Raw genomic sequence first — 27,521 nt, 5'->3', positions numbered from 1 at the left:
TTGGTCCCCGCGCCGATCCCTGATTTGCATAGGGCTCGCGGCGCCCCGGCCGTGCCGGCGCCCAGCGCGGGCAGCGCTGCGGCTCTGCCCCGGCTCCGGACGGGCCCGCTCCCCAACCCGCGGAGCGCTTTCGTGGCTGCGCCGCAGCCGAGGAGAGCGGGTTTGGCCAGAGCCCCCGTGGGTGTCCCGGCAGCGCTGCTTCTCACGGGTGCCCCGCTTGCCTTGCCCGAACTCATGGCCCCCGCCCCGGCCAGCGGGATGCCTCTCCCGGGAGGATGCCAAAGCCTGCGGGCGGGGGGTGATGTTCCGGGGGAAAGAAACCCCCCATGGGAAGAGGTGCCCGCAGTAAGCACTACCCTCTCTTGTGTCATCACGCATCAAAGGGGCAAGTTGCTCCCCAAACAGTTTTTGGGGACAGGTCACGCCGGGTGGATTGACTCCTCGCCAGGTTGCTACAAACAGCGTTGAGCAAGCAGCCAGGCTCCAGTTTAAAGGTGATGTAGTTCAGCAATAACATCTCCTCATTAAACACTCAGCATAGGGTTTTTTTGGTGATGCTGCTGCTGGAGCTCACAGCCTGGAGGGAAATAATCTGTACCCTGTGTCTTTGCATCGCCCCTGACTCCCCAAGGGGAGGATTATGTTCCCCAGAGCAGGGAAAGCTGAGCATCCCCAACTCATGCTCAGTATCTTCGCTCCCTCCGCAACTGGAGACCTGAAATGAATTTGAGATGAGCTAGTGACCTTTGGAAAAGCCTGATCCGCAGTTAGCACCGACCAGGCTAGGTCAGCTGAGCTGCTCATCTTGGAAAAGTGATGGCTGGGCAGGGAGAGAAACCTCCTGCAACAACAGGTACCCCAGTGACAGCCCACAGCCTGAAAACCTATTTATTCTGCCAGGAACTGCTAATACAGTGATTCTCTTCCCTCAAGTCATGGTGGGAGTGATGAGGAGCCAGCTAGCAAGAGGCTTTCTGGCTAGAAGTCCTAATCCATCCCTGCTTCCCATAAGCCAGGAAACCTGGGATCAGCTGCTTCCATAGCACGCGAGGGATTCAGAGGCAGATTTCGCTCCAAGAGCGCTCAGGTCTCCCCAGGTATCCATCCAGGGCTCCTGCCCTGGCTCTGCTATCCCTCCCCAGGGACAAGCCTCACCTACAGCCACCCCTGCAGCTCCCTAGGAACAGATGATTCAAAATAAATTCCCAGGGAGTATCTTCCACTGGTAAATGGAAATGCTCCAGCAATGTGGTCCTGCCAGTACCATCAGAGCTCAGCAGTGGGTAGATGGTCTTCCCCTCAGCACATGGAGAGGAGGTACAAGCTCTGCCTGCGAAAGAGGAGCACTGGGCAAGGGGGGACACAGACAGGCACATGGACAAGGGCACTGCACAGTCAGCCAGTGAAGCCCATTTTATTGTTTCCAATACAAAGGAAGTACTGATTTCCAGCAAGGATTTCACCGTGTAAGGCTTTTGGTCTGTAACATCTGGCTGTGTTTACAAAATCCCTGACCTCAAAAACAACAGCCCTATGCTGCTCTGTAATGGCACTTTGGTTATCTGGGCTTTAATGAATGACCTTTATGAACAAGGCAGAGTGCATCCCTCCACAGATCAAGGAAATCCTCTCTAAGTCTTCAAATCCCATTAACAAAATGACTGTACAAACAACGTGACTGAGACACACTGTTCCACCCCGCTGCCCGTAGGGAAAGCCAAGCAAAGTGCAATTCCTCCCAGGCACTGCCTAAATATCTCCCTGTTTAGGAGCCATGGATGTACGTGGCAATGCTGGTGCAGAGCGGGATGGCTCTGGCAGATCTTCCCAGCCTGGAGTTTCCTTATAATATTTACATCTTGTTTCTCTCTACTGCAGCCATCTTTTGAGGGAGAGAGTATTGGAAAGGAATTTGTACAGAATCAGTGTGGAATTAAGTGGAAAAGAGGTATCGGTTTAATACCAAAAAAAGGGAAGAGAAAAGCAAACAGAAGGAGACCTGAACTATGAACACTGACAGGAGGCAGAAGCTATTCCTCCCTGGCAGACTGAGATGCTTCTCAGGGCTTTATCTGTGTTTGGCACGAGTGACTGGCAGGGAGGGAAGCCAGGAGGTTATATTCACTCCCGTCAGCACAAGACAAAGACAAAATCTTTAAAGACGAATGCCAACTTTTAACAAAACACAAAGAACAGAGACAACAACCTAGAGCAGCGGATCAACACCTGAGAGGCTTGGACAATCTCAACACCAGTCTGCAAAGCCTTCCAAAAAAACGTGACTCACTCCACTTAGGAAAATCAGGAGTTAAAAGGATGGACAACCATCCCAGCTGGTGCCTAGGCCTTGCGCTTCTTCGCAGCTGGCTCTCCCTGCTTCCCCAGCCACTGCTGCAGGATATCTGCGCTGGTTTTCTTGGGCGAAGGGCTGTGGATGAACTGACTCTTCCACTTGGGCAAATCGTTTTCTTTCTTCTGGGGAGAGCCTTCCTGCGAGTTTTTTAACCAGCCCAGCAACACTTTGTTGCTTGGGGTGGCTTTGACCTCCTGGAGAGACAAAAGGCAGTGTGGGAGAGGTCAGAAGCATGGTAAGAGCAGGGCACTGCGAGAGCTGGTCCAGAGCAGGATGTGGAAGCTGAGCAACGGCCCTGCCTGCAACAAGGCACATCTGTGGGGGGCTCCCCAGGCTGCTGGGGAACAGGCTTGTTCCAAGACCCGTTTCACATGGAATTTGCCTCATTTGGCAGAGAAATCCTGGCACGGGGTGACAGTTTATTTCTGGAAGCAGAGGGAAGGGAATCTGTCCAGGGCACTGCTCTCCAGCATCAAGCACGGGCATGCCCTGCAGTTGCTGCCTGCTGCCACCCATCCTGCAGCCTGGCAGCTCTGTCCCAGCCCAGGGACACCACCATGACCGAGATCCCCCCTGCCAAGCCCCCACCAGCACCCACCTTCTTGGCCCCCAGCTCGATGGGTGCAACACACTCGGGGGTGTTATTGCGGATGCTGTTGACAAAGGTGGACACTGGGTGGAAAACAATGTTCTCTGTGGGCTGGATGAGTTTAACAGCTTCTTGAGTTGGCACTTCAGCAAAGTCCAGCCATTTCCTGATGGCTTCATCCCCGTCCAGGATGGCTGGCATCCTAGGGCATAAGACAGTTGGAGCTAAAGCTCAGCACCGACACAGCAGTGCGTGGTGGCAAAAGCCAGACTTGTAGCGAGCAAGGAGCTGGCAGTCTGGGGGGAAATGGGGAAAACTGAAGCAGCAGGATGCTCTTCTGCAAGGCAGAGCACACATTTGCTTCACCAAGGTGGCTGCTCTGCTGGAAGAGGCAGAGAGGTTGACTGCCAGACCCTGGTCAGGCAGAAAGTGATCCAACTCCAGAGAGTGATCCAACTCCAACTGCCTCCCACAGGGCACAAAGATGGTGATTTATGGAAAGGGCATGAGCTGGTGACCCGAAACAAGCCGGTAATGTTGTAGTGTTTTTCTCTGAGGGCAGGAAGAGGAGGCAGGGCTCTCTGCCTGCGTGCTGCCAGGCTGGTGTCCAAAGGTGTAGCTCTTCTCTCCCGCCCCCCTCCACCCTGCAGCCCCTTTGCCTGCTCTCAGTTACCTGTGATGGATGAAGCTCACGTCCTTGGAGGCATCCACAGTGATGATGGTGTAAGTGTACAGCATTTCCCCTCCCGACGGTGGCTCCCAGCAGTCAAAAATTCCAGCCATGGTGAGCAACCTCCATCCTTTCCACTCCTCATCTCCCTCCGTCCCCTCATCCTACAGAAGAGGCCCCATCACCCCGGTCAGTGCTGGCCCATGGGCAACCAAAGCAGCACAGATTTTCCAAAAACTAATCTGAGGGCTTTCCAGGAGCCTTTTTCCCGCAGGGAAGCCACCACTCTCCTCCCCTTCTGAACATCCCAGCCACCAGCTCAGCTGAAGGAAAGAGGTAGTGAAACTCCCAGCCCAGTCCCCTGGGAGCCACATTGCCCACCCATGCAAATACCCAGCACGTGGGGAGCAGCGAGCGTGACGGCGGGGACGCCGCATCACCTTTCACAGCCCGGGGACCGCCAGCCACAGAGGGATGTCAGAGTGCCCAGCCCACTGCTAAACACAGCCCTATTGGGAAAGAGGCTCCCAGAGATGTGCATAGCTGGAGGGAAAGGGGCTTTTCGCCAGGGAGCTGGAGGGAGTAGGGGCACAAGTGTTAAGACACAGCGAGGGACTCCATACCACGGCGTCCTTGGTCTGTGGGAAGTAAATGAAATACGGCTGCTTCCCCCCACTCTGCTGCTGCTGCCACTCGTAGAAGCCATCAGCCAGGACCACGCAGCGCTTGCCCTTGAGGAGAGCACCCTAGGGAGAGAAAGCACAAGCGAGCAGTGAGCAGCAGCCTCAGGCAGCCTGTAAGGGAGGACAGGGCTCCTGGGACCACCCAGCCCACTTGCTCCCTCTCAGGGCTTTCCTAAACTGCCCCGTGGGGTGCACAAATGCCACTAGTGCTAAGATGAGCTTCACCAGCAAATACCCTTTCAGCTCTATTTTAATGAAATCCACCAGTTCCACAGTACAGGGACTCGCTCCCCTGTACAGCAGGCAAGTGGTGACCAGTACGCCCCAGGGAGGTGCTTCAGCCCTGGTTCTGTCGACTACAAGATCTCTTCAAGCGGGACGCAAAAGCAGCAGCTCACCTTGTAGGAGGTCTTTTTCAGCATGGTGTCACTGCGGCAGTTGGAGGTGTTGAACTGCAGTTTGGAGGGGTCGTCATTTTTGAACCAGGAGGGCACCAGGCCCCAGCGCATGTCCATGAGGACCCGCTCCGAGGAGTCAGCATCCTTTTGAACGAGACAGAGAAACACCTCAGGTCAGAGCCACATCACAGGGACCATGAGCATCCCCACAGCTTGAGAGAGGGGCTGTGGGAGGTCCTGTTGAAGCAGCTTCTCCCCCTGCAAGGGAGAACCAGCCAGTATCTCTGCTGAGAGCTGAGCTGGGGCTCACCACCCCTCCAGCACTAACTCTGCCTCGGTTCTCCTGCAGGGATGCCACTCACAAGCTGTGCAGAAACAGCCACTGATTATAACCCTCTGCATACCTTTAACAACTTTCCTGTAAGAATTAATACTCAGCAGAAAGCACAAGAATATTTTGCAGGAATAAATAACTCTGTCTCACTGAAGCTCACATGACAACTCTCTGAAAGAATTAACACAGGTTCTTTTCAGTGGAAGTGGCTGGATACATGAACTCCCCAGCTCTTGAGTAAACAGCCATGTCAGGCTGGTGTCACAATCCTCAAAACGCCCCTGGTGACAGTGGGCGTCCCCAACAGGGTAAAAGCTTCACCTTCATTTTAATAACGTGATTTCTGCCGACCTGGTGCACTTTCACTCATGTTTTGCATATTACCTGCCTTAGGACAATGGAAACGGCTTGTGGTTTTCAGTTCTCCCCCAGCTCACTCTCGCTTTCTGCCCACACGTGCCAGCCCAGGCAGTGCCTGCTGGGGCGAGCGGGGCCCCAGGGCCGTGTGCTCCCATGGGACTGCAGCACATACACATACATGTACACCTGCCACAGGTGTGTGCATGCAGGGATGTGTATGTGCCCAGTTTTGTGAAGTCTTGCAGAGCCTCCTTCAGAACAGGAGCGGCAAAAAGGAACACCCTACACCGCACCAGCATCCCAACAACTTGAACAGCGATGGACAATCAGGTGGGTGTCTGCCTGTGTCCTGTATCATGTTTCCAGCCCCATACTCCTCTGCTCCATCAGCTTATTGCCTGCTCTCTGGGGGATATGGGACCCACAAGGCAGGAAAGGAGGGTATGAAGGATGCCTGGTGGCACTTGAGAGCGGTCCCACCGACGTGTCCCACCCCATCCCCTGTGCTGGTAACAGCTGCAAAGTGCAGCAGCCCCTTCTGCTGCCTCCCCAGCTGGGGAGGGAGAGCAGAGGGGGTTCAGAGCAGGGTGTTTCAATTTAGCACACCCTGTTTCACCCCAGTGAACGCCAAAGAGCAGCAGTTGGCTGGGCACCCTCTTATGTGGAACCAAATGAGCTGCTCAAAGAGCCGTACAGGCTGCCCAGGTTGTCTGGGGGAGGTCGGGTGAGGCTTAAATTAGCTGGGATAACGGTCACCACAGGTGTGCAGCTTCTGTACAGCTCTGAAGGTGAGATTTCTTCTTTTTTTTTTTCTACTCTCCACTACCATCAGTGTGACCTGGACACACGCAGCAGTGTTATGAAATGCAAACAAAAAAGCCTCAGGAAAGCCGATTAAAATCAGCAGATATAGGCATTTGGGAAAAAACCCCACAAACCTCTACTACGGCTAAGCACTCATATACACATTTCTGCAGAAAACATAAACAATATGCTGGAAGCACGGTACCGATTCCCCCCCCTCCTTCGGAACACGTAAATAATGAGACATTGTTTTCAATTAGAAAATGCAATACCTGCCACGTACAGCGAGCAAAGCGAAACCAAACAAGCCGCGGCCGCTCTGACCGGTTCCTACACCCTCTCCCCGGGACCCAGCACGGTCCCTTCCCCACCGCTCCGCTTTGAGCCGCAGGATGCCCATCACCCGCCCCTCGCCCCAGGGGCGCCCCGCCGAGCCGGGAGGAGGTACCTGGTGGAGGTGGCGGCGGGAGAGCAGCACGGGGCCGCTGGACTGCGGGCCCTTGTTGTAGGAGGGCTGGTACCGCTCCCCCCGCACCCAGTCGGGCTGGCGGCGGCGGCCCCGGCGGTCGCGGTAGGCGCAGGCCCGGCGGAGGTTGTCGGCGGCCAGGGAGCAGGCGGTGCGCCCGCACATCCCGCCGGCTCTGCGGGCCCGGGCACCGCGCTCCGCTCCGGGCCGCCCGCGGGGAGGGGCCGCGCCGGGGGCAGGGCCGGTCCGCGCCGCGGAAACGCCGGTCCCGCCCCCGACACAGCCAGGAAGAGCCACAATACGGTTTTATTGGAACGACACCGGGAGGAGGACACGGAGCGGTGGTCAGGGCCGCCCGCCGCGAAACGCTGCGGTGCGGGGGACAAAGCGCGGCGTAGGCAGAGCTTAAAAACATGGTGGTTTTATAGACAGAGACCCAAGTACAGCTGTACTGCAGAGAACACAAAAGCTGCTTTAGTGACCGCGATTCCTATTCTGCTGCCAGAGAAAGAAGCGTTGCCCGCGGGGGCTCGGAGTCAGGGCAGTCCTAGAGAGGGGGGTTTATCCGACGGAGGCCATGATCACATCCACGGGCAGCTCCTCCCCGCAGCGGGCCGTGACCTGCATCGTCACCGTGTCGGTCAGGACCAGACGAGACCGCACCAGGAGGTCATGGCCACCCCGGAACACACCTGGAAAGGAGAGGGGAAGGAAGGGGTGAGCGCGCTGCAGGATAAAAATGAACACTACTGCTTGGCACGGGCAGGTTTCCCACAGGTTGCCTGTCAAATCCCAGCACTGGGCCAGGAGAGACCCTCCAGCAGCATTATTCCCATTCATTATAATATATCTGGGACTCCTGCTACTGTAAAACCCATGAAAGCAAAGTGTAAAATAAACTTCAGGTGAGAAGAGATCCAGACACTCATCCAAGAGCTCCAGTACTGATCTGTTTTGCTGGGCAAGGCTGCTCTATTTCCTGCCCCAGACTAGTTCCAAACCAGGATGTCACATATCACAAAGACAGTAAATTCCACCCAGCTCAGCCTGGGGCTGATCCAACATCTCCCCACCACAACACCCTCCCTGATCCCAACACCAGCTACTCTACACTGCAGAGACAGAAACCATGGCAGGCAGAAGCCTCCAAATCCAACTTCAAATGCAGTGGGTTCCATTAGAAACTCCTGCCCCAATTTTCAACAGGCAGCTCTGTGTGACCTCCCAAAGAGCTGCTTCTCATGCAGAGACCTCACTCCACAGCTCACCTGCCAGGTACAGTGTGTGAGAGTTCTTGTTATCTGGCACTTTATCCGACCGCTCACAGGGCTGCATTCCCAGGAACTTCACGATATTGCTAACTGCCTCTGTTAGAAAAAATAAATAAAAGGGGTTCCATGTCACAGGTATATCTTAACAGGGGCACCTAAAGGTGACTCAAGCCTTTCCAATATCTTAGGGTTCATGTTCATTGTCTTGAGGGACACACAGCATTGGTCAGAAGGGTAGTTTTAGAGGCCACCAGGGAGGCAAAGGCAACACACAAAAAACCCACTGCCATGAGAGACTTGAGGTGCAACAGAAAGAAGAGGGTGAATGAGTCAAACAAGGGCAGTAGGAGACTGCAGCTGGCTGCACTTACTGCACAGCTCTGACAGCCTGTTCACCTCTCTGGAGAGAGATGCAGAAGGAAGGAAATATCTTGCAGGAGTCACAGGTCTTCAGGAGGAATGTGAAAAGGCCTCAAGGAGGGTATTTCAAACCCCAAGGGGCTGTGCAAGGGAGCACAGAGATGGTTACAGGACAAGGACACCCTGCTAAGGCATCAAAAGCACTGAGTTTTCACAGGCTTCTCAGTAAAAATAGGACTCTTTAATACATGATGAAAGACAAGAGGGCTTACACCACCAGCCTGCCCACCAACCTCATCTTCTGCTTTTTGCATTTTTTCTTACTGGCCTCAAGAACGGTGGGAGCCCACAGCTGAACTATGGTCTGTCTGCTTGGGAGGGTAAAGTGTGAAAACAAACCAAGATATTCTCTTGCCTCCCACAATCCTGGTTTCCACTGGGCCCAGAACACCCATTTGTTTTTTTGAAACCTGAGCTAATTTGTTATCGCAGTAACTGTAGCTCCACATTAAACAGCTCTGGTGAAAAGCTTATGAAGGGTTTTGCCCCATTACCCTTTTTGTGAGAGCTCTAAAGTGAGCCAGATTGGGCCTCCAGACTCTGCTGCTGGAGGGATGAGCTCTGCTGTGCTCAGACACCCCCTTCCTTACCTTCAAGGGTTTTAATAGCAGATAAAGTAAAGGTCTCTTCCTTTTCAAACTCGTCACCCACTTCATCCCAGGCTGCTCCAAAGTTTGGCTTCAGAACTCGCTGGATGTGATCAGCCACTGTTACCTCCAGGTCTTCAAGCTGGTGGTAGAAGAGGTTCAAGTGAAACATGGTTGTTCTTGACCCTGTTCTCCGCAGAGTGAACCTTAGACTGTATTCCCTGAGATCAGATGAGGGCAGGAGACTGCCTCCACTTCCACTTCTGGTTTGCTTGAGCAAACACTGCTTGTTTGAGCAACTGCTATGCCTGAGAAAGGCCCTGGTGATGCTCTTTCCAGGGCTTACAAACCAGGTTCCCCCTCTGAGCACAGCCCCTGGCCTGACAGAGATCAAAGCAGCCAAAACAGAAGGAAACCCAAAAGCTTAGAAACAGCTGCTTGTGCTCACACAGATACAGCATTTTCCCCTGAAATGCACATAAGATTGTGTTTTGCTTTTCTGGCTTATGGTTTTGTAGGTTGGTAGAGTGAGACACTGTCAGACATGTGCTATCACCTAATACTGGCACTGGGGTAGCTGAGCTGCTGCTGTGACTACACCTGTGCAAGGCAGAACTGGGCTTGTCCCTCCAGAGTGCAAACTGAAGGGCAGGCAGTGCCAGAGCTGGCTGCACACCAGCCTGCACTCATTTCAGCAATCACTGCAGGAAAGAATCTCCTCCCGATTCCAGTTGAAACACATGGAAGAGTTTGTTTAAATATCACTTGGTGACTTGGTGAGTGGTGGGAAGCTGAGAGAGGGGTTAACCTTGCACATTCCATTGAGAAAAACCCTCCCCACTCCTGCTGGGAAGACAGTGATTCACTGCACAGCAGTGCCTCTAATCAGATTCACAGCAGTGACAGGCAATGCATAGAAAACAGCCTCTGGAGCTAACAGGGCAAGCTGAGGCTGTGTACAACATCCCTTCCTCTTTGAGGAAGAGAGATGCTTCTGCAGCATTGGTGCTTGCAGCAATCTCACTGCTGGGGAGGGAAAGCCCCACGTTCCCCAGAACAAGAACAAGGATGGCAACTTTCCTGTACCAGGCAAGCCTCTAGACAGTTAACTGTGCCACCATGGGAGCAATTCATGGAGAATAAAAGATGCCCAATAGCCCTCTGTCTCCACAACCCTGAGTGTGCTATTGCTGCAGTCCATAGGGCACAGCCAGCCAAACCTGGGGGATGCACTGTGGCCCCCCAAAACTACATATCCTGCAGTCAGGTGTCCATCTGGAGAACAATAGGAGAATACTCCAAATGAGACAAGGCAAGCTCTGCAAACCCCCATCTGCATCCTTGGACAGATACCAGAGACAGCAAGAACTCTCTCCTCACGTGATGCTGCCCACATCAGTGTCAGTGGTCACATCACTGCTTGCAGGGATCCAAGTTCAGATCACAAACCCCCTCAAAATGACAGCAGTTTCCATGACCAGGTACATGCCCAGCTCCTTACCACATACTCATCCTCGTAACCCTCATCGTCTGTCTCCCCCGTGTTTGGGTCACAGTCCTTGACAGTGAACTTCATCATGCAGCTGAAGGTACAGGCCACTGGAGGCAGGAAGACAAAGGCAAAACCACAGTTGCCACCACATCCCCACAACTCTGCAGCAGAAGGGGCTGGCAGGTTTGGGGCAGCCAGGTTCTCCCTGTCACTGTCAGCAGCACAGGCTTAGCCAGTGACCTAGAAAGGGCTCTCCAACAGTTTGTGTCTCTCATGCACAAGGTATTTATTTGTGTATTAAGGCTAGCATACAGTGATAAGGACAGGCTCATGATGGTTCTACGAGACGATAATCCCCAGATCAAGTGCTATTAGTGATGAACCTCATGTTGTTTTGGGAATACTAACTACACATGTCCCACCAGCATATTGTGAAGAGGCAGGATCCGCATCTAGGGATGGGTTCATGCGCCTCTGAAATGAAACCACCTTGCACTGCAATGCTGCAGCTGATTAACAGCACTCAGCTGGGATGGGAGAGGAAGCGATGACTCATTCCTAGGAACTGGGTACTGCTGAGTGAACAGCAGCAACACACACAGGTGAGCAGTGCCAGAGCACAAAGCAGGGAGACCAAAGCACAGGTATGGCCTGGTTCATGTTCTGGACAGTGGCAAATGGGGGGATGTTCAGTTCAAACAGGCATCCCTGAAATTCTAGTGGTTTGTCTGAAATACCCCTTTGCTCCTCAGAGCATCTGGGGACTCAGAGCACTTTATAAGTTCCAGCCTCCACTCATCAAACATAAAGACAGACCGAAAAACATGCCAGAGTGCATGGGAGACAACTCAGCAGAGAGCTGAATGCTCATCTGCCAGCTCTCATAGCCTGACTCGACAGTGCTACAGTGCAAGGGAACCAGGAGAGGAGAAGGGAGGCCTGACAGCCCCCAAAAAGCAAAGACAAGTCATGCTCAGCATCACTCAGGGCTGCACCCACACACAGGCTATAAATATCTGGCTAGGATGCATGGTAGAATGTGTGGGGATGAACAATACAGGAAAAAACAGAGTGCAAACTGTTTACCTGCTGTCGGATCCTCTTCAGACAGTGCCACCAGCGTGTAGCAGGTTCCTGGCTGGTTGTACACCAGGGTTTTGGCAGGTACATAGCCAATGACCTCATACCCCTCTGTAGGCTCCATCTGCACTGTGACATTCTCCAGGATCTGATCGTTCAGGGTGTTTGTGCAGTCAAACTAAACAGGGAAGAGGAAGGCAGCAACAGCTTGAAGCTGTTCACTACTCATCTGATAGCAGGCTCAGCTTAGGCAGAGTGGGAGCCACCGTGCTCCTCGCTATCAGCTGGGCAATCACAGAGAATTTACAGGAGAAACCAAAACCCTGAAGGGGAGTCCTTTTTCCTCCAATGCCCTGGGTGGTCATTCCTGGGTTAACTCTTTGCTCTATGGAAATGCAAGTACTGTGTTGCCTACATCATCCCACCCGATGCTACAGGGACACAGTGCCCCACAGCAGGTGGGAAGATGATCCTTTGCATGGCTCAAATTAGGGACAGCTTGAGCAAGTTTCAGCAAGCTTCATGTTTTCAGCGAGTCTGAACTTTCTGATTAGTCTTTGTTCCAGCTGCAGTGCCATGTCTTTTAACCTCATACAATTGCATCTGGTGGATGGACAACAGAAACAAAGATCAACTCCTGTGAGGGCTGTGTAAGCAGTTCTGAGCTTTTGAGGAAGGAGCTGGCAAAGGACAAAACACGGCCGTTCACAGACTCCCTGAGGCCCAGGAAAAGATGCTGACACATCAATCCTAACACCTCACATGTACAGCCAAGGCCAAGATGTACAGAAAACAGCACGTGTGCTACACAGGCTAAAACAAAAAGCAGAGGATGAAGAGCTCTCCCCCCCCGCCCCGTGTCCCTTTCTTGGGTACCCTTTTCAGCTTCTCAGATGGAGCAAGCTTTGCTCTGATGCCCAAACCACGTGCTTGGGGACTCTGAGGGAAGAACACAGCGCCCATTGCCAACTGCTCAGTGAGAACAGCCCCATCTAGTGCTTGTTGGATTTGTTTTGATTGTACCTGTAAGCATTGTTCAGCCACACCCCCCCCTCGAATTATTACTTTTTCTCTGGGGCTCTGCTGCCATGGATAAGAAACTAAGGACTCGTCATTGCAGTGTCCTGCTTTGAACAAAGATATCCCTGAGATATTTCTTCCCAGTGGAGCTTTTAGCCAGTTAGGAGCTTCTTTTCCAATAGTTTTCAGTACCACACCCCATAGCTACCCACCTGGAACACCATGTGGTTGACGAATGTGTGCTTGGTGCAACGAACCACATACTCTGTCTCCAGCTCTGTCAGGGCGACAGGCTCTGGGGAAGACTTGAACAGTGGGCCCAGTCCCCGAAACTCTGGGATGGCCCCCAGTTGCTCTGAAATAGAGGACACAAATCATTGCCTTCCTCAACCCACAGGAAGGTGTTAGCAGATTCAAACCCCTTGTTTCAGCTGCCAGAAGCTGCTATAGCAAGGAACTATCCATCAAATACCCATAAACATTCCCTAGGGACTTCTAAAATTAAAGGCAGAGTCATACTTTGCCCACATCTACTGCAAGGTAGAATGAACAGGACTGCAGGCACCCCCACCCCTCAGGAGTGAACAGCTGATCTTAAGACGGGAGTCTGTGTCACTCCCTGCAAGAAGAAGAGAGAAAGCCAGAGGGGCTATGGCAGGCTCAGCAAGAGGTGGCTGCAGAGTTCTCACACACAGACACAGAAGAAGCCTTGCATCAGTTTACCTTGGAATATTTCTTGCCGTGTTGCTGCCACCTTCTCTGGCTGTTTCACTACAGCAACAGGGGCATTTTCTGCAAAAGAAAGAACCAAACATACAAAAACAAACCCAAAAAATTTGAAGGTGAAGAGTAAGAAGTAAATAAAAACAGATCAATGTCTGGAGAACGATTTGACTAAGGAAAGGAAGGAAGCTCATTTCTCATTTTGATATAGGCTAGACCCCTGTATTTGGTTTCCTAAACACCTTTAGAACTGCAGCAGCTACAGTGAGGATTGCCAGCTACTACTATTATTAGCAGCTGGACTAAACTGAAACACTAATGTGGGAGCAGCCAGATTTGCTGGTCTTAGTCTTTACAGAAGATGTAATCCCACAAAATTCAAATAGGATGGAGCTCAGCAATCCCCAGCAAGCTCAATGCAGGGAATCACTAGCATCCAGGGGACTGTTCCTCACCTGCTCTTTGCTCGATGATAGGAGCTGTTGCCAAAGGAACAGATTTCAAGTCAAAGGGCTTCTCAGAGGGCTCCAGGGTGTACTGATGCAGAGCCCTCTCCAGGCCAGGGATGGAAACCGTCAAACCTGCAGATGGAAGGGACAGGGCAGTGAAACCACAGTAATGCATTTAACTCTTGTTAAACCAGGAAAGAGGTGCAGACTTTTTTAGGCCTTCCTAAAGGCCTAAAGCTTTTTTAGGCCTTCCTAAAGGCCTAAAGCCTTTTTAGGCCTTTAGACTGTTTTTAGGCCTTCCTGCAGTACCATTCAGGATGTAACCAGCATTGAGGGCTTTCTGCTTCTGCTCCAGAACGTTCAGGTAGAAGGTGGCTCTGTCTCTCACTTCGTTGTCGTCATCCATCACACACCTGAGAGGAAAGTGGAAAAATTTCTTCAGAGTCCATGTGAATAAATCCAGGTGATTAAGCCACTTCACAGGGCCAAAAAGAACATGCCACAGGAGGGAACCAGCAATCTACTAGTAATTGTACTAGAAAAGCAATAATCTGCCACACGTGGCTTCTGTCCACTATGTGGTGCTGAATGCAGTGGTGATCCCATCACAGGATCCCAGGAACAGACTGTACCTTCTCAGATCCACAGCCAGAAGAGACTAGACATGCATGGGGATGCTAACAAGACCTCATGCAAACAGTGTTTTTCACCTAGGATGTTGAGAAACTCTGAGGTACAACTGACCTTTTCAGTAAAACCAGGATACTGGGTAACATCTCCTCGTTCTGGGCTCCAAACTTGGCCAGGGCACTTACAGCACCTGTTAGCACAAGTCATGGAAACAGAATTAGAAAGCAAAAAAAACAGATGAAGTTTCCTCCATTTCTTGGCCTTGATCAAATGCCATATCAGAGATGCTACATTAGTAAAGCATTACTGTGACTAGAAAGAGGCAGAGGTATTACAGCAGAGTGCCTGCAAAACTCTGTCTAGTTTCAGAGCCAGTGCATATCCCTTCCCACTTCTCAGCTGCAGGCCACCTCTTCCACCAATACTAGTGCAGGATCTTTGCTGTGTAAAAAGATCTGCTTAGGCCTAGAGCAAACCACAACCCTCAAAAGCAGAGGTGCTCCTACACTATAGTTCCTTGAAGATCTGTCATAAGGCAGACAGTTTTGCAGGTCTGTCCCTTACCTGCCCGGACTTCTTCATGCTCCAGAACAACCCTGTTGTAGATGAAACGAATGTATTTGGAGGGGTTGTTGGTTTTGGGCCCTTCCTGCCCCAAGAGGTGGAGGATTCGTGTGGCCAACACAGTGAACTCGCAGTCCTCGATGAATTCACAGAGGTGAGACAGGCCTGTCTCTTTGCTCTCCGAGTTCTCCTCAATGATGCTGATGATGCAGTCCACGATGGCCCTCTTGTATTCAAAGCCACCCTAAGGAGCAAAAGGGAACTGCTCAGCTGGAAATCTCAAAGTATTTTAGAGACTGAGCTAGCCAGACAGGAAAAAACTTCCTTTGAAAAGGTCACTCACACTCAGTTCTTTTAATCTGTGTTTTAAAGGAGAAGGGCAGTAATGTTGCCCCCACTTCTGACCCTCTTTACACCCAGAGGGCCAGCCATCATTCAGGCTCTCTTGCCACAGCCCTTCAGAATGGCTGCAGTGAAGAGAAAAAAAACCCAAGCCCTAAAGAGGGCAAAAGAATCCATCTGCCTGAAGAGTTTATATCTCCTTCAAAATCCTCTGATGCTAGAATTAGTGCTTAAAAACAGCCATATGGGAGGAGAAAAAACCCAATCCTCTCCCCTTTAGCACCAGACATCGGAGGATGAATCACAAGAGAAATATATGAAGGATCATATCTGCCACAGCAGGATGCAGCACATAGCCCCATTAGTGTGGGATGACAATCAATACCTCCCCAGGTACAGCCCATAACCTGACATGCCAGTAATGCTTGGCTATCTTCAGACATTATTTACTGGTGTCCTCAATACACACCAGGGGATTAAACCACACGCCATCTTTTGCCAATTACATGCACAGTGCCGGCCATTTGGATCTTTCCGGAGCTACTTTGGATTAAAAAAAGCTTTAAAACAGAACGGTTTGAAGTACAAAACCACATTCAAAACTATACCATCCACCCACAGAAAATCTGGGAAAGGAGAATGGTCCATTTTTCACAGGAGCAAAATGAGATGCTCTGGTTTGTTCCCAATAGAGAGGCTGTAATAGGCAGAAAGTGATGTCAGAGCAAGCAGCGGTGCCAGCTGTGTTGCAGGCATGTTTGCTCATTTAGAAACGGCCTCAGCAAACCTCTGTAAAGCTGTCTTTCTGCAATTTATGTCTGACTGAATGCAGAGAATGGTTATAGGTACTCGTGATCCCTTCACTGCCACAGCACAGACACCAGAACAAAAGTGGTCCCATGTCATCAATAAATAGGTTGTTACCGAATCTTTGTGTACAAGACAAAACTTCTTGGAATTTGCTGTCAAAGTATAAAAGAAAGCTGGTTCAAATGTGAAACACACATGGACTGCCAACAGATCTGCTGTTGCCTGCATTTGCTTTGAGAGTTAATAAACCCCCAGGAAAAAAAAAAAAATCAAAGAATGAAAACCACACTAAAAATATGCCTGTCAATATGCTTATAACTGTTGTGCACAGCTGGGCATGTCTGCAGTTAGGCTGCAAACCTCTTAGAGAGAGGCTCTTACTGCACAGCATTATCAGCAAAAGCTTGACTTGCACAAGGGCCACGGTTCACGCACACAAACAAGGAACACATGGTTATCCTGCAAACTTACCTCTTCCCGAAGCATAGTGAAGAGAAAGTTCATGAGGACGGCGTGTTTGCGAGGGTACTTCTGGCACAGCGCGTTGATGGCCTGCACCACCACCACCTGGGGGAAGAGGGTGGGGAGTAAAAAACAATTCTGTTTCACCAGGCAGGAAAAACTATCTGAATTGTGTCAACTTTGTGCTGGTCCCTGGCCTGGAAGCCACGATTTTGTCTTTACTGATCCAACAAATGAAGTTCCAGGAGGTACAGTCCTAGGAACTGGAAGAGATTGATCTTTATGCACAGGTTAGCCCCCAAAAAAACCCCACACCCACTGGAAAGAAGGAAGAGATTTGATTCTCAAAAGGCATCTCCCCAGAAGACAGCATGTGACTTTAGAGCTAGGTGCTGTACAACTAAGGCATATAGCTTCAAATTATTTCTCTTCCCTCCAAGTATTCCATGGCCCAGCTGCTGGAAGCAGTTCCATGCAGGTTTCAGAGCACACACACAAACATGGACAAAGACCATGGGGTTTCCTCCGGAGCCTGGTGTCCCTCCTCCTCCCAGTTCCTTACCTTGAACTCATCTGAAATTTCTGACATGAAAGAGGAGATCTGTTTCATGAGCCGGTCAATGCTGCTCTCACTGCCGGTTTTCAGTAGCGTGGTGATGGCCAGGGTGGCAATGCTGCGGTTGGAGTCTGTCACAAGGTTCTCCAGGTCCAGATTACAGGCAGTCACAGCAGATGGGTGCTTCATGGCCACCTACAGCAGAGGAGGAAGAATGAAAATCACTCAATAGATGCAAAAGGCCCAGCTGGCAAAACCCACCAAAACTCACTCCCTTCCTATAGAAATAAATGGTATAGACTGTACACGAGGGGCATCTCAGACAAACAGCTAATCTGGAGTTAAGGTAACAAGCTCTCATTTCCTGCAGAATTGCACCCATTGCCAGAAGAGAAGCAGTAGTAAAATAAACAATCTTTTACTATTTTTAACTCTCTCATTCTCCTCTATATAGAAAGAAAAGAAAGCTATGAACTCCCAACAAAAATTCAGCCAGACTAGCTGGGCAAAACACCTCTGTGGGTGGAAGCACAGCAGTTACCAGACATTGACATTCTCTTTTTCTTTTACAGACTTTGTAAGCTGAAGGGAAAAGCAAAGACTGCCATGGAGCAGGCAAGAAGCAGGATCAAGGTTTGATCCCTGTTTTACAAGGAGCTTCTTCACCATGGGAAGCTCAGAAGTGAAAGCAGTAACACCAAGAGCAATGACACTCTAAGAGACCTGTGAAAATTATTGGTTTGGTTTTTTCTTCCTTCTGTAGAACGTTCTTTGAGGTTTTATTCCACTCAGAAAGCAATGAAATGTAAGGCTGTAGCCACAGAGTAGAGGTTATTCACACAAAATCATCACACAATCTGGCCCCTTCTTCTTCTGAAGTCTGCACCTCCCTACACAAGGCACTGTGGGAGCTCCCAGGGGACTGGCTCCTACCTTGTTGAGGGTACGGACGGCTGCATATCTCAGTGCTGCCTTTGGGGAGCTGCAGAACAGCTGCAGAACTGCAAGGTGGGAAAAAGCAACAAAGGCAGACATTTAGGCACTCTGTTATTGAGAAGCATTTCATACCTAGAGAAGAGCTTCAGTGAAAAGAGACAACTGCAAGCAAATGGTAACTAGAAGCATGCTTAAGAAGCAACTGTGAATTTATCACCTTCCTCCCTTCTTGTTGTCCCCTTTGCCACACATCCCTGCTGGCAACTAGCTCTTACCCACCTCCTTTTTTTTCCACGGTGCTGCTGTCCTTCACTCCTCATGAAAGCCAATTTCATCACTTTGTCATCTTTCCTATTAAGTCAATTTGAACTGCTGTTCTCCATTTCATGCAAACCCTGCCCCTTTCCCAGGGCTGGCCCATGAAGGGCACCCTCCCTGCCAAGAGTCTCAGCTCAGGAGAACCTTTGGATGGACTGAGCTGATAAGGCAGGACCCCAACACCTTGGCTTCTTGCACAGTTACACTCAGCCTAAAGCAGGGACATTTATCAGTTATAATTCAGCCCTGTTTCACAGAAAAAAAAAAAGAGACCCCTCTAGTAACCTACACTTGAACACACCAGCAAATACCTTTATATAGGAGCAGAGCTATTCACAGACATCACAGGCTCTCAGCAGCAGCATAAAGCAACAAAGGGTACAGCAGCATTACAAGCCTGAAACTACACAAGGTCCTTGTTTCTTGGGGCAATCAGCAGGTGTCCCCTTGTAGGTTACCACAGGCCCATAATTCCATGGCCAGGAGCACCACACTTACCTGAGACAGCTGGAGCTAGCTCCTTGGCAGTGCAGTTGGGCAGGTTAACAATGGCAGATGCAGCTTCATACACCACCATCTCATGCTTGTTCCTTAGGCAGCTCTCGATGAAATCAAACAGGGGGCTATCGCGGCTAAGAGATAAAAAAACCCACCAGAATGAATTAGAGCAAAGGTACTAACAGAAATGAAGAATTCAGCAGCAGAAATGGGCAGGTACCATAACCTGTAGAAAGGTAAAAGCAGCCATAAACCCCCTCTGTCCTCAGATTTTGCAGTGGTCATTATACTGTACTTTCAGTTTGCTTGAAAGTCAGGCTGCCTTCTGAGAAGACATCCTCTACCTCACTAAAGGGAATCTCCCTTAACCTTCACACGCTGAGAACTGACTGTACACACCACAACTCTTATCCAGGAAGCCACACTGGATACATGGTCAACAAGTAATTACAGAAGAGAAAATTAAGGAATGTCTCCATAAAGAACAGCTGAGCAAAACAGTCTAGAAAAACAAGAAGGCGTTCAATGTGCTAGCACACAGACAAGACTCACAGAAGCCACCTCAAAGCAATGAAAGCATCCTATATTTTCTCTGCTTTTTGACCCAACAGTAAGAGGGTAGAACCTGCATGCTGCTCTTCAAAGACAGAAATAATGAAATGGCAAGGGAGCCTGCAAGAGGAGATGGAAGCAGGACCTGAGGAAATTCTTCCAGCAGGGCAAAGGAGCACCCCCACCTGCCAGCCTCCTCCTCCAGCAGCTTTGTGGCTATTCGGATCATCAAGCAGTAGGCAAATGGGGACTTGAGGCCGTGGCGCGTGAACTTGCTGAGCATCTTGTTGACTGCCAGGCGGTCGTTCTTCCGCACATGGTAGAGCAAGCCCAGAGCGTGGTACTGTGCAGGGAAAGAGAACATAACAAACCCTTTCTGTCCCCTCTGTTGCCCAGAAGTGGCTGGCTGAGCTCTAGCAGCTTGCTCCACTCCCAGCTAGCTACTGCTGGCTATTCCCTGTGTTTCCTACCTGCACCATGATATTGTCACTGGAAGCTGCCTCCTGAGCCTCGTTCACCCAGCGTTTTACCACATCGTAACTGGTCTTCAGCAAGTGCTGGAGGGAGATGAAGCCATGGACAACCCATGAGATAAGGAAGCTTTGGGAATTGCAGCTCATATTAAGAAACAATGAGCCTTCCCCATGAGGGTGCTGGCAGCAGCAACTTATAGAAGAGCAAGGCATCAGCACACAGAGACCTGGACATGATGGCCGAGGCCTCAAGAGGTCCGTGATCTCTCTCAAAGTCAGCATCACTCCCTCAGTTCACAAAGACAGGAATAGCAAACAGGAAACCCTGAAACTCTCAAGGTGTCCAGTCCCACCACAGATGACTTCCCAGCTTGACAGAGCCTCAGGCCTGTGCTGCAGGGAGTACCTACCAAGGAAGACACCAGAGCGGAGCTGGATACACTTGGCACTTTGTCAACAATTGCCTGCTTCATGTAGCGCTCAATGGCCTGCAACATGGTACTCTGCAGGGAGAGGGAAACAAGAGCTGATATGGAAAAGCTGTTAGGAGTGTGAAAGGGGAGATGCAAAGGCATGAAGAGCAGAGTGGAAGGTGGGATGGGGTGAAGTAGGAAAAGGTGAAGGGCTTAGGGCTGCCCCAAGGGAAAAGCAGCACTTACATCAGTGATCTGACAGAGCGCTCTCACAGCGGGGCCTCGGTAATTGTCATCCTTCCCAGTCATGTCTTTGGTTAAGCTGGGAAAACAGGAAGCTCTCAATACTGCACTCCTGAGCCAGCAGCTCTCAGGTGCACACACAGTGCACACAGAGCAGCAGGCAGCCAGCATCACAGCTGAATGCCATGCAGGCAACTGCAGGCCTTGGGCAAGTCCCACCAGGGTGGGCAGGCAGGAGGAGATCAGTACCCAGTTCCAAGCCCATCAGCAGCTGCACAGGCTCCTGTTCACCAAGTGAGGCTGGAGCACACACACACATACCCCCCCCTTGAGGCATTTGCTTTCCTGCTCATTCCTGCCCTTTCCCCAGGGTCCTGGTCAGTGTGAGACAATCGATGTACCCTCAGGCTCCTGATTCCCCACAGGGCATTTCAGTGGGATGATCAGCAATGCAAGAATGAATCACAGAGGGAATTTTGTTCCCTGGTGAAGTTGCACTCTGTGCTGCTACAGGAGCAGTAAATCCTTGTCTACCTGTTGAAAGCCTTGGGATTTATGCCAGAATTCTTCAAAAAGCTTCAAGGCATTCAGACAGGAGTTAATGAAACAGCCTTTTGCAAAAAGGGAAAAAACAGCAGTGCTGCCGTATCATGTAATCAAAAGAGACAATCCAAACACCCATGGGCATAGGATATGGGGACACAGCACATGTCACATATATCACTATGAGTCCCGTGTCTGTATTTTAATGATCTTTTATAAAGGAAAAGTTTTTCCTCACCAAGGTCATTCCCTATATAAGCACACTCTGCTTAGGGACTACAGTCATCTCCAAGAGGTTGGACAGACATTGCTGGAGGGCATGTCAATATAACAGTAAGAGAAGTGAAGTGACTGACCTGCTGGTAACAATGATCACATCTTCTGCAATTGAAGACATCTCTTTGATAGTCAGGTAACACATCCTGCGGAGAGTTGGCTGACAGGGAAAGAGGAAAGAAAGACATCAGCTGAGATGATCCCAGATAGGAAGGGATCTCAGTTTTCTCTGCTTGCATAATTTTATTGCGAAGATCACACGAACCTGATACCTTCAGAGAGCCCCATTCCCCAAGTGTAAAAGATGTACAAAACCCATATTGATTAACAAAACACCTCTTCCTCTTCTAAATCCCTCAGTCTTAGGGTGAAGCCGTAGAGATACCACTTAGCTGGATCTACAGTTTCATTTTCCACTTGTCATTCACATGAACAAGGAGAAAAGCTTGAAACCATTAGCTGAAAGCACCGTGTAACTTCAAAAGCAAGAAAGCAAGCGACTTATATTCCTGAGTCTGGGGATTTCTACACTGGTCTCATGATTTTAATGCCTTGTGGTTTGGGGGACAACTAGTGACAGTACTACTGCTGTGGGTAGGCACTAATTCCTGGCCTCCTCCAGGACATGCAATCATTGACTATCAGCAGGAAGCAGGATCTTTTAATGCTGGGCACAAAGCACAGAAAATTCCAGCTGATCACACGTTTTATCTGTGCCTAGTACAAACTCAAGAGTTAAACATCAATTCAGAGGTAGGAATCTCTGTCTCAAGAGCAGAGCCTGTTTCAGTTAAGCTGCTACAAGGTCTGGGAAGGGCAAGGAAGCTGATCACTGTTTCTAAACTTTCACCCTACTCTTCCCACTCAGATCAGGTACCTCCAGCCAGGACGGAAAAGCTATGTATAAAAATGCACATCTCGAGGGACAACTTGTCCCACCAGGCAAATACAGAAAACAACAAGCAGACTTACATCATTGGACTGAAACAGCTTCGTCATAGCAAAGAAGGATTCGGTAGCTTCTGTGACACCAAGGTGCTCCCCCTAGAAGATGTTTGGAAGGAAGGAAGTTAATCCCAGCTATCACAACCAGCTTTAGGCCTGATGCACATATCTGTATAGCTGTACATTTTCTCTCTCTTACCTGGTTTATGAGATACAGGATCTTGGTGAGGATATGAGCACATTTTCGTGGGTTTATGGGTGTCTCATTAAACACTCGAGCCTGGAAACAAAGCACAGACAAGGATGCTGCCACCAACACCCCGTAGTAAACACTGTCCTGTCTGGTCTGGGACACTGATACAAACAACACACTGTGAGTGAGGTATGGCAAGATCCTCAGTGACTTTGGATCAGGTTTCCCCTTAATTCCTGTTAAACATGGAACCCTTTTAAACAGCAGGTTGTGCAGTCTAGGATTGCAAATCCAAGTGCAATGAAGGTTTAAAGGCTAAATCCTCCTGACACTTTCACCCACACAAGTCTGGATTGTGTGCTAGCTGAAACACCACTCTTCTGACAGCCAAACAGGAGGTCATGTGCCAACACTGAGCAAACAGAGAACACTCAAACAACAGGGTCTGGGGATAGAGACATTCACCTGCTCTTGAACAGAAAGGCATTTTTTCAGAGGGAATTCATAGATTATTCAATAATCACTCACACCCCACTCACTAACTTTGTCATCCAGAAGACATTTGGGCTGTTCAAGGCCGATTTCCCATCCTTCCTGTTTTAGGGTGAGCTTTCCCAGATAATTTTATTCCTTTTATTACCATTTATAGTTCACAGTCTTTAATTTGTTACAGAGACTATTTCAACCTTCTCCCTTCCTCTGTCCAATAACAAAATAAGAACTGTTGCCCAATTCTTTCAGAGCTAGCAGGACCATAACAAACCCCCACTTCCTTGCTGAAGTTCTCCAGTGACCTACTCAAGAGAGGGAGAGACTTGATCCAGAAGGGGGTACATCAAAGAGATTGTCTAAGGATTTACCTCTTGCAAGACTGCACTCTTCTCCAGGTGCTGGAATGGGTTGGAACTCCCACCTGCAAAATAAAGAGAGTAAAAATCTCTCCAGGGATGGTGCTATGGGGAAGCAACTTTCTAACCACACTCATACTTTAAAAACAGACTGAGCATTTTGGGTTGATTTTTTTTCATGAACACCAGAGCTCCCTCTTTAAGTAATATTAATTAGATGTCTTCATGGTAGTCAGGGAAGTCAGAGCAGACAGGACATTCTTCAACTTGTCATCCCCTCCAGAAGTAACTGACTTTGAGCCAAGGTAGACTGATTAGCTGTAAAATAACTGTGCTCCACTATATCCCCAAAGACCTATTTCCAGCCCCTGGGCTGGGAGCTTGCTGACAGTTAGAGCATCAATAAGACAGGCCTAGAAACAAAAGCTTAGACAAAAAGAGGTATTGCTTGCCAGACTGTTGAGTCAGGAGTGTTTTATGGCTCCCATATAAACCAATCAGGAATCCACCAGTGAAGTATTTTTGGCTCTATCACTAATTAAGATAACAAAACAGCAGACTAGATACACTGGACACAGAGTAACTTTCATTGTTCCACTTAACAAAATAAATTATACTAAATAATTAAAACCCTCGCCAATTAAGGGCAAAATAATCAGAGGGGAAAGCACCATCATTCTGCATGGCCTCGATTAGCTTGCCTCCCAAGCATTTGTGAGCTGCAGCTTTTCAAAAGCTGCCAGTTATTGATAAGCAGGTTTTAATTAGTACCTATGTTCAGCCTGGCCCTGGGACAAAACGCAGCCGTTTTCATGGCTGTGCCAGTGCTTGTTCCAAAGCCTGATCTGCCAAAGAGAACATCTCCCAGGGCCAGATCCGACCTGACCCAGGCATGAGGCATCCTAGGCTGGTGCCAGGAGCCCTGGCTAGAGTCAGCCTTACACCCAAAAGCAAACACATCTGCACTCCAGCTCCTTCCCGCTTGATAAACTGCCCTCCTCTGGCTCGGGAGAAGTTTGCAAGGCAGCAGGTGGCTGAACAAAGCACGGACTTTATGTGGGGTTGAGGAGAGAAGAAAACAAGGGAAAAGAGCAAAACCACCTCTAGTGTGAGTATGAACCAGTTCCAGTATGAGCATGTGAATGTGTTCCAAAAAACCTGCCAAGCAGCACAGTATTCCCAGAGTCCACAGTCCCTAAATCAGCCATGAACAATCAGCCACAGCATCAGCTCTTCATCTTTCACAGCACTAAGGATCTTGAAATACATCGTACGTGAGGCCTCAGTCCTCACAGCACCTGGTGCCAAAGTATTCTTCCAGAGAGAAGGAGAAAGATGCAGGGAGGGCAGAGGCTGTGTGTTCAGGAAGCTTCTAATATTGGACGACTAGCAGCAATTTGTTTTAATTTGTAGAGAGACAGTCGCTGGCGAAGCAAGGATCTCAGAACAATTTTATGCCCAAAATAACATGTCAAAGGGCATTTCTGAGCAGAAGCAGCCGATCCAAAGCTAGCTAAACTATCCATGGAAAGCAAAGACACAGAAGCAATTAAGTCAATACGCTCATCTCAACAAAGACTGTCCTGTTAGCCTTTAGATGGAGAGAATGAGAATTCAAGGCCTGTAAATTCAGGGATGATGCATTCCACCTAATACTGAGAACATCAAGCACTCAGGATATACATTTTGGACATAGACACAGTCCACAGGAGAAAGGCAGGCACAGTAAATGCTAAGAATCTTCATTCTAGACAGAAGCAACAGGATGAGGAGTAAATGCAACAGCAAAGAAAAACTGCTGTGAAGCCACAAGCAGCAGTGGCAGAAAGAATAATGGAGGGTTCTGTGAGCTCCTGGCATGAACAAAGCCAACAAGACTCATCATCATAATACAAGGAAGTGCATCTCCTGCCAGCCTTGGCCATAGGTAACCTCAGTACCTTGAAGAGTGTGGCAGATGTAAATAAAGAATATCTCCCAAAAGGAAAGTAAAGAGCAATTCCCCTCCAAGAGCTGCCTCACTAAATTCTCTGCTTATCAAGACGTCACTGGAGGCTTTGGACAAGGGAAACAAGGGCAAAGCATTTAATGCACATTAAAATAAAAAGCAAGCAGTCACGCAGAACCATCACCAAGATTTACACTGAATCAATTTGCTGCAGGACAGGCTGATTTGTTATGCAGAGCAGTCTGCACAGAAAGCTTCATAGGAAGATAAAAAAGATACCACAAAGCACAACCATGAAAGTAAACACTGTCTTATGAAGCATCAGTTCCATCTGAATTACACACCACAGAAAATATCAGAGTTTTGCTTACTACTCAGCCTAAAGTTCCGAAAGGTCAAGCTATCACTTCATGTTCCTTTGGTGCTCTCAGCTTTTCCTGATCCACTGAAAGTCGCAGTGATTGCGTTGGAAGAGCAGACCATGTGTTTCAGAAAAAGTGCCAGAAATTACGAATAGGATTCTGCCTGGCTTTAGCACCTGGTTTGAGAGCTAGGCGACTGTGAACAGAGCTAATATGCTCACTGTTTAGTCTCAGACCCTGCATCTGGTGATGTGGCCAGGTAACCTCGGCGTGTTGTGCCAATGCAACCGGTTTAGCCCCTGGCTGCAGCTGTGAGGAGACGGCAGCAGAGCAGAGTGCTCCCATGGTGCTTCCATGGTGCTTCCACGGCGTTTCCCACTGCGCTCCGTGCGCACCAGCTCCCGCTGCCAAGCTCTCCTGGGGGTCTCCCCGCACAGCTCCCCCCGCTACTCACAGGAGGGGTCCCCCCTCACAGCCCCCCTCGCACCCACAGCAGGGGTCCCCCCTCACTGATCCCCTCCGCAGCCACAGGGGGGTCTCTCCCCTCACAGTTCCCCCCATACCCACAGGAGGGGTCCCTCCCTCACAGCCCCACCCCGTACCCACGGAGGGCTCTCCCTCCTCACAGCGGCCCCCGCCTCCCCTCACCCGACTCTTCGTCCTTCTTGTCGAACTTCTTCAGCATGGTGCTGCCTCGCTGCGGCCCTCCCGCCCCGTAGCAGTGGCAGCCCCAGTCCCGGTCCCAATCCCGATATCCCGGGATATCCCGGTCCCGGCACCGCCCCTTCCTGCCAGCCTGTCACTGTCACGGCGGCGGCCGCACTGCGCACGCGCGAACCCGCCCCCCCCGACGTGGCTCGCGGCGGAGCGCAGGAGGGGCGGGGCGCTGTGGCTTGATTGACAGGGGGGAGGCGGGACCGAGCGGCAAGAACGCGGTGTGATTGGCGGAGAGGCGGGGGCGGGGATCGACCCTGGCTCTGGAGTTGTGCTGGGAATACTGGGGGCACTGGGAGTGGGGTTAGGGGGGGCACACTGGGGGACTGGGCCTGGGGTAGGGGGCACTGGTACCAGAGGAAAAACTGGGACTGGGGAGGGGCCCACCGGGATTCTTGGGGAGACACTGGGCAGGGGAAGGGCGGAGCGGGACACTGGGCAGGGGAAGGGACACTGGGGGCAGAGGGGGCTGGAGCGTGGGGTCACATTGGGATTGGGGAGGGGAGATGGGGCGCTAGGGCAAGACATGGAAAGGAGATCCTGGCAGGGGCTCAGCACCCCAGGCGGCAACTGGGGATGGTAGAGGGGAACCCCCTTCTCGGGATGGGCAGTTGTCACCCGGGCTGCCTGCCCTGGAGCATCCTGCTGGGAGGCACCGCCTCTGGAAGCGTCTCCTGGGCCCCCGTCCCCACTGCTACCGGCATCCTGTACCCTGTACCCACAAACCCCAGACCAAGCCCCGGAGCACCCACCTGCTGCAGTGGGGTGTCCCCAGGGGCCAGCGCTCCCCAATCATCCCCTGAGCCCCGCGACGGGCAGGGACGACAAAGGACCTGTTGGCCACCTCACCACCTCACCCCAATCCACCGTCTGCTGGCACGTCCCTTCACCAGCTACCGAAATATGTCCCTCCCATGGAACGTGGGGTCACCTGAGTTGCTTGGGCCCCCTTTCCAAAGCCAGTGCCCGCTCCAAGGCCAAAGGGCTCACTCACCCTGCACCAGGTATTCCTCGAAGAGCATGGCCGTGTCCCCCACCAGCTCCAGCGGGCCTCCCACGGGTGTCCCCCGGCCTCTGCCTTGCCTGCACCACCCTGTACTTTGCACGGGGCGGCCGCACTGCGCTCTGTGCTGCTCTTATCTCCCATCTGTGCAGAAGACAGCGGCTCTGGTGGCACAACACAACGTCCCCGCTAG

The 27,521-nt window shown here is 50.7% G+C and overlaps 2 protein-coding genes across 3 annotated transcripts; both read right to left on the bottom strand.

Moving 5' to 3' along the window:
- Positions 1-1,388: 1,388 nt before the first annotated feature.
- Positions 1,389-6,837, bottom strand: HMCES (5-hydroxymethylcytosine binding, ES cell specific). Its single transcript, XM_027640343.1, has 7 exons — positions 6,640-6,837; positions 4,694-4,837; positions 4,236-4,358; positions 3,616-3,776; positions 2,952-3,144; positions 2,315-2,547; positions 1,389-2,223 (listed from the first exon to the last, which is right to left on the bottom strand). The coding sequence occupies exons 1-6, from the start codon at positions 6,820-6,822 to the stop codon at positions 2,341-2,343; spliced, it is 1,011 nt and encodes a 336-aa protein (XP_027496144.1). The 5' UTR covers positions 6,823-6,837; the 3' UTR covers positions 1,389-2,223; positions 2,315-2,340.
- Positions 6,838-7,062: 225 nt separating this feature from the next.
- On the bottom strand, positions 7,063-27,362 carry COPG1 (coatomer protein complex subunit gamma 1). Of its 2 annotated transcripts, none has more exons than XM_027640342.1 (24): positions 27,320-27,362; positions 23,314-23,366; positions 22,460-22,540; positions 22,288-22,359; positions 21,396-21,475; positions 20,500-20,575; positions 20,251-20,343; positions 19,838-19,924; positions 19,553-19,710; positions 18,816-18,949; positions 17,997-18,064; positions 17,070-17,258; positions 16,517-16,612; positions 14,894-15,137; positions 14,444-14,519; positions 14,009-14,112; positions 13,706-13,831; positions 13,251-13,319; positions 12,740-12,882; positions 11,514-11,685; positions 10,437-10,534; positions 8,939-9,077; positions 7,926-8,024; positions 7,063-7,349 (listed from the first exon to the last, which is right to left on the bottom strand). In XM_027640342.1, exons 1-24 carry the CDS (start codon positions 27,345-27,347, stop codon positions 7,219-7,221), a joined length of 2,616 nt encoding a protein of 871 aa, XP_027496143.1. In that variant the 5' UTR covers positions 27,348-27,362; the 3' UTR covers positions 7,063-7,218. The 2 variants fall into 2 exon arrangements, with proteins under 2 accessions (XP_027496143.1, XP_027496142.1); XM_027640341.1 differs by lacking the exon at positions 27,320-27,362 and adding an exon at positions 26,260-26,443.
- Positions 27,363-27,521: the final 159 nt, after the last annotated feature.

This window comes from Corapipo altera, unplaced genomic scaffold, assembly GCF_003945725.1.
Source record: "Corapipo altera isolate COAL_440 unplaced genomic scaffold, ASM394572v1 55, whole genome shotgun sequence".
Taxonomy (NCBI): domain Eukaryota; kingdom Metazoa; phylum Chordata; class Aves; order Passeriformes; family Pipridae; genus Corapipo; species Corapipo altera.
This window is presented reverse-complemented; position numbering and strand designations above follow the sequence as displayed.

Excerpts from the sequence above, each read along its gene's own strand:
- HMCES (XM_027640343.1), bottom strand. The coding sequence starts at position 6,822 with ATGTGCGGGCGCACCGCCTGCTCCCTGGCCGCCGACAACCTCCGCCGG. Across the intron at positions 3,777-4,235 it reads CACAGACCAAGGACGCCGTG|GATGAGGGGACGGAGGGAGA; the intron begins GTATGGAGTCCC and ends CCTCTTCTGTAG. Across the intron at positions 3,145-3,615 it reads GTGAGCTTCATCCATCACAG|GATGCCAGCCATCCTGGACG; the intron begins GTAACTGAGAGC and ends CTTATGCCCTAG.
- COPG1 (XM_027640341.1), bottom strand. The coding sequence starts at position 26,296 with ATGCTGAAGAAGTTCGACAAGAAGGACGAAGAGTCGG. Across the intron at positions 15,138-16,516 it reads TCACTATGCTTCGGGAAGAG|GGTGGCTTTGAATACAAGAG; the intron begins GTAAGTTTGCAG and ends TTTGCTCCTTAG. Across the intron at positions 9,078-10,436 it reads GTTACGAGGATGAGTATGTG|CTTGAAGACCTGGAGGTAAC; the intron begins GTAAGGAGCTGG and ends TTCTACCACCAG.